Genomic DNA, 9,908 nt, shown 5'->3' with positions numbered 1-9,908 from the left:
TCTGCCTGCCGTGGGGACTGGCCTGCCGAGCTCTGTAGGGCAGCCTGGCACCAGGAGAACACAGGCCTGGGGCCCACTCACACTCTGCCCCTGACTTGCTGCAGGAAACTGACAAGTTATTCCATGTCCTTGAGTCTGTTTCTCCACCTGCAGAAAGAGGGGGATGCACGTATCTCAAGACTGTCGTGAAAATTCAACCAACACAGTGGACCGGGACCTGCGGAAGCACTTGAGAAAGTGTCCTTCAGAGTCTATGAGCTCAGAGAAGGTCCGCATTTTTCTCTTCTGCAACTTGAAGAGTCCTCGGTTCTCTAATTATTCTTTATATCCACACTGTGGTTTCTTCTTCTGTGTCTTCTCTAGTTTGTCACTGTCACTCTTGACATGTGAATCTAGAACACATTCTATCGGTGTGGCCTGACTGTGCACAAGAGAACATACTCTCACCTCCTTCAATCTAGACTCTATACCTTGATTAATGAAACCCGAGTTTACCATGGATTTTTTTGTGCTCTTATCTCACTTCTTTGGTATTTACTGAGCTAAGAATACCTAACAGCTCTAGATCTTTTTTCACAAGAATATTTGCAAAACCCTGTCTCCTATTCCAAACCTGTGCAATTGAAGTCTTGGACCTAAAATGACAGGCTTTTTGCATTTATTCCCTTTTAGAGTTTGTCCAGTGGGAAAAGCTAACCCTCTGACTCAATGGGGTCAGAGAAGACCCCAAATGTATTCTCACACTCGAGAAACCCAAAGGAATACTTAGCTGACTCTCTGTAGTCTAGGGAAGAGAGAATCTATTTGAATCTTGATGGAGTCCAAGGGTAGCAGGGCTGGCCCTGGATGAGCCAAGGGAAGAAGCCTGATGCTGTGGCTTTAGTCCCCCAACATCTCACTTATATCAGGGTCACCCCAGGGGCCCAACATGGTGCTCCCTGGCCTCAGAGCAGTGGGCCAGGATGGCCTGGGGACTTGAGAGAAATCACAAGCCCAGACAGACGACAGCATGCAGGGCCCAGGGGCTCCTACTGTCTCCAGACAGGAGTCATATCCCAGGATCCCCCTGCTGATCCAGGCCCCCGTGAAGGGCACAGGCCCGCACCCTCCCCACTCCTGCCATCATCCTGGCATCTGGGTTTCATGCCGATGCTACCCGAGGGACACCTCAGCCCAGCTGGTGCCAACGTTCACACCACATGGGAGGCAAAGTGCTTTCTTTATTGCTCTAGTGTGGCCCGCCCGCGTGTCTCCCAGGACGCCATTCTGTCCTCGTGGGTGGAGAGGATGCGGTGGTGGTCACACCGGGGCCTGGCCTCAGTCAGTCTTCCTGACGCCTGGAAGGCAAAGCCCACAGGATGGCATGGGATTCCGAAGGCAGCCAGGCCTCCTCCCCACTGTTACCCCAGAGGTGCAAATGCCCCTAACAGCTGACATGAGGCAGTCATGACCCACAGCCATTACAGCTAGTGTCCCCTTTAGCATCAGATAGATTAAAGGAGATGGAAGTCTCCGACCTAGAGACACACAGCCCCTGGCCAGTCAGTTTCCGATGTAATGGTAGGCACAGAACTGCTGGTCAAGAAAAGGATCTCCTCTAGCCCTGCCCAGCCACTCTAGCTGTGTGATTCTGTCCTAGTCACTCTACCTCTCTAAGCCTCAGTTTCCTCACTGGTCAAGTGTAGGAGAACTAAAACCCACTCCCAACCCGAGTTGCTATTAAGCAAATAAAATCACAGAGAAGATACCATTTGGAGAGGCTCAAAGTTCTCTGAGTGAGTGAGGAATACCCAGGTTCCCTGTACTTTCCCACAGTGGTTCACACCGAAGGACTTTTGCATCTATTCCTCACTTGATGTTCACAACACCTTTGTGCTGTAGGTATGATGACACCCATTTTTCCAGCTGAGGAAACTGAGGCTAAAAGAGGCTCCCCAGAAATAGGAGATTGGAGGAGGTAGGACTTGAACATGGACATGAACTTGAGCAAACTCTGGGAGATGGTGAGGGGCAGGGAAGCCTGGCGTGCTGCAGTCCATGGGGTGGTGAAGAGCTGGACACGCCTGAGCGGCTGAACGACAACAGCAACAGGCCTTGAACCCAGGCCCTCACCTCCAGGCTCTGCCTCTTTCCTACATGCTAAGGCTCATTTGCAACAGAAGACCCCAGCGGGGAGAGACAAAGTGAGCAGAGGGAGGTGAGCGTTACCTATCAGCCGAAACTTCTGGAAGAAGGGGATGAAGCCGTGCAGCACGCTGTGTATTCGGTACACTGCCAGAAACAGAGAGAAAGGCGATGGTGCCCTGTGCCCCCTTCAGGGACCCCAGGGGCAGACCTCCCCCTGCCCACTCTGGGACAAAGGCCTCACCCATACAAACAAAGCTCTGATGGAATTTCAGGCAGCAGGTTAAGCTTAGATAATAGGCCTGAGTTATTATTATTGAAAACAACCCTGAACAGCAGTAACAATGCCAGGAAATGAGGCGAATTCAGCACCCCACTCCATTAACTGCCTTGTTTTCAGTATCTGGCTAATTCTGTTTGTTTGCCACTTTCAACTGTTTCTGTTGTATTTTCATGGAGCTGCCCATTTTTTTCCATGGGGTGGTGCCAACGACCTCTCATTGACCTTGAGAGCGGTAGGTCAGGAAGCAAACACGATCATAAAGAAATCTTTACAAAATATTTAGGTCACGGCTTTCCGGCCCTTGGTGAGCCTCTGTGAGGAGCTGGCCCAGCCACTGCCCCCACACCAGACTCTGCCTGTGATGGGGCCTTACCCAGGCCGAAGTAGATGCCAACAGTCTCCAGGGAGGCAAAGGTGAGCAGGCCGACCCCAAGGGACATGAACCAGTCTGCAGGGGCAGCAAGGGAGAGAATGATCAGCCTGCAGATGCAGACCCCCGCCCCCTATCCCCACGCCGCGCCCCCACTCACCTGTGTAATAGTGATGGCACACCAGCAAGGCCCCAATGGCAAAGCAGAGGAGGACGAAATGGAAAAACTCATCTGTCAAGGCAGAGGCGCGGTTACTGTTTACCTTTCTCTCTCCTGAATTAACTGAAAGTATTCTTATCTCTGCTCAAAGGGAGCTTTGTTCGCTGCTCCAGGGTCTTCCCTGGCAGCCCAGTGGTTAAGACTCCGAGCTTCCTCTGCAGGGAGCTTGGGTTTGATCCCTGGTTGGGGAACTAAGAGCCCATGTGCTGCCAGCGTGGCCGAAAATAAAACCATGGCCCCCCTTCCTGCCCTCACCCTTCTCCTTGAGACCCCCATGATTGCAGGCCTATAGCTGAGAAGGTCCCACCAGTTCTCATAACTTCTTCCCTAGAGTCCAGCCCACCCAGTCACTGCTCCCCATCATGGCCGTAAGGCCTGGAGGGCAGTTCTCATCCTGGTGACTCCGTGTACAACAGAAAGAGCACATGACCAGGGTCGAAGCCCAAGTCGTGCCCCTCACTAGCTGACCCTGAGCCTCAGTCTCCATATCTGCAAAATGGGCATCACTGGACTACCTTCTCAAGGTGATTCCAAGCTGAGGAGTTTGTGAACTGCAAGGCCGGTGACAGAGGTAGGCTGTGATTACTTTTGTTCCAGGCCACCAGCTGACTTCCTCCCCAGAGAAATTGGAATTAGACAGCAGCGGCAGTCCTAGAACCTCAATTTCCTTACCGTCCTTCTTTATATTCAGTCTTCTTAGCTGAGAGGCCTCCACTTCTCCTTGGGAACAAGAGAGAGATGAGTGTTTAATGGAACAACTAGGGGGATCCTCTCTGAGGAGGCCTCACTGAGAAGGGCTCTCCCGGGTTCTAGTTCCTGGGTCAGAGGGCGCTCACTTCAGGGTGGTCAGGGCAAAGCTGGAAGGTGGGGCGACTGTCCTTGGACCCCCACTGACGCCCTCCTCCTCCACAGGCCTGAGTCTGTTCTGCTCCACATCCCCTGAGCCCGGAGGCCCCTTTTCTGGGTGGTAATGGCATTGTTGCTGGAACGGACTCCCACTCCCACCTCCCAGGCCGTCCCAGGCCTTGGAATCCAGGCCACCTCCCGCTACCCGCGTATTTACCACTCGCGGGAGTAGAGCCTCTCCTTCGGAGTCCTGGAAATTAGAAACTCAACATTAGTGCCCAGGCCAGCCTGGGTCCTTAACAGATGTCACAGGTGACCTCTGAAAATGCCCCTGTCGGATTCTCCAGTCCCCAGGGGATCTTTCTATCTGTAGACTGTTATCAGTAATCCCTTTGCTCTTGCCTGGACCCCCTTTCTCACCTCCCCTGGCCCTCCTCATACCACAGCCAGCCCTGCCAGCCTGCTTAGCCCAGGTCAGAGCCTCTGCCCAGAGTGGACATGGGGTCCCATCTTTCGCAGTCATGCATCTGACAGCAGCTGGCTGTCTCAGGGGAAAGATGATGTCCAGACCTCATCAACACCAGCACCGATGACCCCCCGCCCCTAACAGACACTCACCTGATTCTCCTGAAGGCACCATGTCCCTGGGGGCACCTGCACAGAACAGAAATCAGTGATTGTATACTTGTGTGCTCTGGGTGGTAAGAAGTTACGCCCCAGGGAAGGTGGAACTCTCTCACCCAGAGGCTTTCCAGTGATCTGCAGGGCGCACTGGAGCAAACCGGTGGGCTCCTTTTCCATCTAAAGGGACCAGTGCCACGCAGCAGTCCTGAGAGCCGCCGCAATAACACCTGCCCCGTGTTACAGGTCTTCTAACGTCCCACGAGAGGCTAGAAATTCAGGTTTTCACACAAACTTCTGGACTATCAAAAAGTTGGCAACTCACATTCCATCCAACCAAAAATGTCATAGTTTGTGAGAATGGCGTCATTTTATGGAAGGAAAACTATAGCCAATTATAACTGTGGGTTGCCAGTGATTTTAAGATGCACCCTGATTTCACAGATGTTCAGATGTGAAAAACTATTAGTCGCAAAATTGAATTGATGAAATATATTAAGAATAATGGGGATTGCCAGGTGGCTCAGTGGTAAAGAATCCGCCTGCCAATGCAGGAGATGCAGGAGACGTGGGTTCCATCCCTGGGTCAGGAAGATCCCCTGGAGGAGGGCATGGCAACCCACTCCAGTATTCCTGCCTGGAAAATCCCATGGACAGAGGAGCCTGGTGAGCTACAGTCCATGGGGCCACAAAGAGTCGGACACAACTGAGTATGGACGCACCATTAAGAATAATAATAAAGACATGCTGGGATCTGGGTAAAACACATCTGCACACACAGGCCACCAGTTTGCAATTTGCGCCTGTTCATTGCTCTCCTGACACAGGTGAGGACACTTAGGCCTGCGCCCCCAGCCTCCTCAGGCCCAGAGTTTACAAGCCAAGCTGGGTTGTATGCTGGGGGCCCTGGACCCCAACCGCAGTGTCAGACTCTTTGTCGGGGCTGCCCAGGATGAGTCGAGCCCTGTTCCTGCGCTGACCTGCGGCCTCCTCTTTAATCTGGCCTGGGTGACCCTCCACCTCATCACCCTCTGGTTCTCGGGGCCTCTCCTACCCCCAGTGACTTCTCGCCTCGCCTCAGGCAGGAGCCCCCACTCTGTACACTCCCCTCCTCCAGGTCAGCCTTAGGACACAAACACCTGCTCATGGCAACGAACATCCAGGATGCTGAACTGTCTCCAGGGCTGATGTGCAAACAGGAACCACTGTCTGCAAGTGATCAGAGAGGCCGGCACCGAGGGGACAGAGAGCAACCAAGGACAGCATGAAATGCGACCCCCCATAGTGTAATCACCAAGTACTGCCAATGTCACGGGGGCAGTTCATTACTTGGAGGAATTAACTCTCAAACACATGATGATATTTATGTTTTCAACAGTGACTATGACTTACTTTTTGAAGAGAAAAAAACATTTAAAATGTGTGTGTGTGTGTGTGTGTTGCTAAGTCACTTCAGTCGTGTCCGACCCTCTGCGACCCCATAGATGACAGCCCACCAGGCTCCCCCAGCCCTGGGATTCTCTTTTTTTTTTTTCCATTTATTTTTATTAGTTGGAGGCTAATTACTTTACATCATTGCAGTGGTTTTTGTCATACATTGAAATGAATTAGCCATGGATTTACATGTATTCCCCATCCCGGTCCCCCCTCCCACCTCCCTCTCCACCTGATCCCTCTGGGTCTTCCCAGTGCACCAGGCCCGAGCACTTGTCTCATGCACCCAACCTGGGCTGGTGATCTGTTTCACCATAGATAATATACATGTTTCGATGCTGTTCTCTTGAAACATCCCACCCTCGCCTTCTCCCAGAGTCCACAAGTCTGTTCTATACATCTGAGTCTCTTTTTCTGTTTTGCATATAGGGTTATCATTACCATCTTTCTAAAGTCCATATATATGTGTTAGTATACTGTAACGGTCGTTATCTTTCTGGCTTACTTCGCTCTGTATAATGGGCTCCAGTTTCATCCATCTCATTAGAACTGATTCAAATGAATTCTTTTTAATGGCTGAGTAATATTCCATGGTGTATATGTACCACAGCTTCCTCATCCATTAGTCTGCTGATGGGCATCTAGGTTGCTTCCATGCCTGGGATTCTCAAGGCAAGAACACTGGAGTGGGTTGCCATTTTCTTCTCCAATGCATAAAAGTGAAAGTGAAGCCGCTCAGTCATGTCCGACTCTTAGCAACCCCATGGACTGCAGCCTACCAGGCTCCTCCATCCATGGGATTTTCCAGGCAAGAGTACTGGAGTGGGGTGCCATTGCCTTCTCCAGTGTGTATATATATATATATATATATATATTCTCATTTTACATCCAATGAAAACTTTCTTGCATGACCTGAGCAGTTAGAAACATTTTTTTCCTAAATCAGATGATGCCTGTTTTTGTTAAAAAGAAAGAAAATCAGAAAACTCAAAGATGGTATGACAATTAAGTACAATGCCGCCACCCAGTGGCAGCCACTGGTAATAGCTTGATGCAGAACACTAAGACGTCTCATTTACATTTCTTTGAATGTCTGTTTCCCGTTGTATTCCTTGGGTTATTATCAGGAGTTAGGAGACCACGCAGATTATGGAACTGCTGGATTAAACAAAGTTAAAACAGACTTTCTTATCTGGCAGGGTGCATTTGTGAGGCTTTTTGGTAAACTAGTTCATTCCTACAAATTCCTCCAACTCATCACAGTGCTACCAAGCAAAGTGGCATGATATTTACATCTGCTTGCTGTAAAAGTGACAATGCTTAGAGACAATTAGTCTATAATGTAAGTCTTGTACTGATCAGGTCCTTAATTTTCCCATGCATGCTTAAACAACCCAGTATTCCAAGACAGACAGTACTGATCAAGCTCCATCTTGCTGGTTGGAAAGCCGAGATCCAAAAAGGTTAGGTAACTGGTGACAGTCACCCTGAAAATCGGGGCTATAGATCAGAATATACTCTGGCACAGTCTGACTGTGGTAGAAAACGCCTGTCCCCACCTCCATCTGCCCACGTTGTAACCACTCACCTTGCCACATCTCATATACCCACCCACGACTTTCAGCTCATGAAATACCCTCATCACCGTGTTTCCTCCCAACAAAGGCCTAAGCCGTCATGTCCTTTCCTTTATTCTGTTCCGCCCAAAGCCACTGTTTTGCCCCAAACAATTACCTTCATAGAGTTGAAGCTCATCTTTCAAAATGTCAGGCTCCCCATGCTCAGCACCTGGGTGGAGACAAAAACCTGTTAGTTAGTTCCCCCCAGTAACAGCACCCCAGAGTGGCTTCCCTCTTCTGGTGTTGGAAGCTTTAAAAAGTAACATAGTCCTTGTGTTGAGGGTGAGGTGAGAGGTTTTCAAGAAGTAAGACGGCCTTACAAGAGATTCCCTGATACTCTGTCTGACACCCCTCACACATCCTGAGGTGACCATGTTCAACTGACTAAGAAAGAACTGGGGGCCTGAGAGGACCTGAGCCTTGTACAAAGTCAGTAATGCTAGCCGCCATTTATTGAGCACTTACTATATACCAACACCGAACTAGGTAATTTATGGTTGATATTGCATTAGACCCTCTTGGAAATTCTGTGAAGGAGGTATTAGTACCTCTCCCTCCCCAATTTACAGATAAGGAAACTGAGGCTCACAAAAGCTGTTATTCTCTGAAGGTCACACGTCCAGGAAGTGGCAATTTAAGGTTCAAATCCAGGTCTGTCACTGAGGTCTGCTTTCCTGGTCATTTTTATCTCCAGAAATAGGACCCAGAGCTCAGGTGCAGAGTCATGGGAACATTTGTTAAATACCTTGTGTGTGTCAGGATCTGTAGTAGGCATTAATCTAGTCTCTTTCCCCCAAGTTCTTTTCTTCCCACGATCAATTTAGGCTAACATTTATTAAAGTTTTTTTTTAACACAAAAGTATATTTTTCCTATTATAAAAATAAAAGAATCATATCATAAAACATCTATGGTAAAAGTCAGTTCAAAAAAAAGAAAAGAAAAATCCTTCTAATATAACCATCCAGAGATAACCATTATTAACGTTTTGATATTTTGCTTTCCAGTCTTGTTTATAATCACATATGGGTCCTTTTTACAAAATATATGACAAAATGTGGTCAACTGGAGAAGGGAATGGCAAACCACTTCAGTATTCTTGCCTTGAGAACCCCATGAACAGTATGAAAGGCAAAAAGATAGGACACTGAAAGATAAAATCCCCATGTCAGGAGATGCTGAATATGCTACTGGAGAAGAGTGGAGAAATAACTCCAGAAAGAAAGAATGGAGCCAAAGCAAAAACAACGCCCAGTTGTGGATGTGACTGGTGATGGAAGTAAAGTCCAATGCTATAAAGAACAATATTGCATAGGAACCTGGAATGTTAGGTCCATGAATCAAGGTAAATTGGAAGTGGTCAAATAGGAGATGGCAAGAGTGAACATCGACACCTTAGGAATCAGTGAACTAAAATGGACTGAAACGGGTGAATTTAACTCAGATGTCCATTATATCTATTACTGTGGGCAAGAATCCCTTAGAAGAAATGGAGTAGCCCTTATAGTCAACAAAAAAGTCAGAAACGCAGTACCTCAGTGCAATCTCAAAAATGACAGAATGATCTCTGTTCATTTCCAAGGCAAACCATTCAATATCACAGTAATCCAAGTCTATGCCCCAACCACTAATGCTGAAGAAGCTGAAGCTGAAAGTTCTATGAAGACCTACAAGACCTTCTAGAACTAACACCAAAAAGATGTCCTTTTCATCATAGGGGACTGGAATGCAAAAGTAGGAAGTCAAGAGATACCTGGAGTAACAGGCAAGTTTGGCCTTGGAGTACAAAATGAAGCAGGGCAAAGGCTAACAGAGTTTTGCCAAGAGAACACACTGGTCATAGCAAACACCCTCTTCCAACAGCACACAACACAAGAGATGACTCTACACATGGACACCACCAGATGGTCAACACTGAAATCAGATTGATTATATTCTTTATAGCCGAAGATGGAGAAGCTCTATACAGTCAGCAAAAACCCAGAGCTGACCGCAGCTCAGATAATGAACTCCTTATTGCCAAATTCAGACTTAAATAGAAGTAGGGAAAACCACTAGGCCATTCAGGTATTACCTAAATCAAATCTCCTACAGTTATACAGTAGAAGTGACAAACAGATTCAAGGGATTAGATCTGATAGAGTGCCTGAAGAACTATGGATGGAGGTTTGTGACATTGTACAGAAGGCAGTGATCAAGACCATCCCCAAGAAAAAGAAATGCAAAAAGGCAAAATGGTTGTCTGAGGAGGCTTTACAAATAGCTGAGAAAAGAGAAGCTAAAGGCAAAGGAGAAAAGGAAAGATATACCCATCTGAATGCAGAGTTCCAAAGAATAGCAAGGAGAGATAAGAAAGCCTTCCTCAGTGATCAATGCAAAGAAATAAGAGGAAA

At 48.2% G+C, this 9,908-nt stretch overlaps 1 protein-coding gene across 2 annotated transcripts in view; it reads right to left on the bottom strand.

Annotated features, from left to right (window-relative positions):
• Positions 1–1,200: 1,200 nt before the first annotated feature.
• Positions 1,201–9,908, bottom strand: part of TMEM40 (transmembrane protein 40) — a 35,966-nt gene continuing 27,258 nt past the window's right edge. For both annotated transcript variants that reach the window (XM_020872520.2, XM_070463317.1), the window contains 8 exons: positions 7,633–7,686; positions 4,462–4,497; positions 4,061–4,093; positions 3,670–3,717; positions 2,938–3,009; positions 2,781–2,855; positions 2,209–2,271; positions 1,201–1,337 (listed from right to left, as the gene is read on the bottom strand). In XM_020872520.2, the coding sequence (XP_020728179.2) occupies positions 1,318–1,337; positions 2,209–2,271; positions 2,781–2,855; positions 2,938–3,009; positions 3,670–3,717; positions 4,061–4,093; positions 4,462–4,497; positions 7,633–7,686 (401 nt within the window). In that variant the 3' untranslated portion in view covers positions 1,201–1,317. The remainder of the gene's footprint in view (positions 1,338–2,208; positions 2,272–2,780; positions 2,856–2,937; positions 3,010–3,669; positions 3,718–4,060; positions 4,094–4,461; positions 4,498–7,632; positions 7,687–9,908) is intronic.

Source organism: Odocoileus virginianus, unplaced genomic scaffold, assembly GCF_023699985.2.
Source record: "Odocoileus virginianus isolate 20LAN1187 ecotype Illinois unplaced genomic scaffold, Ovbor_1.2 Unplaced_Contig_2, whole genome shotgun sequence".
Taxonomy (NCBI): Eukaryota; Metazoa; Chordata; class Mammalia; order Artiodactyla; family Cervidae; genus Odocoileus; species Odocoileus virginianus.
This window is presented reverse-complemented; position numbering and strand designations above follow the sequence as displayed.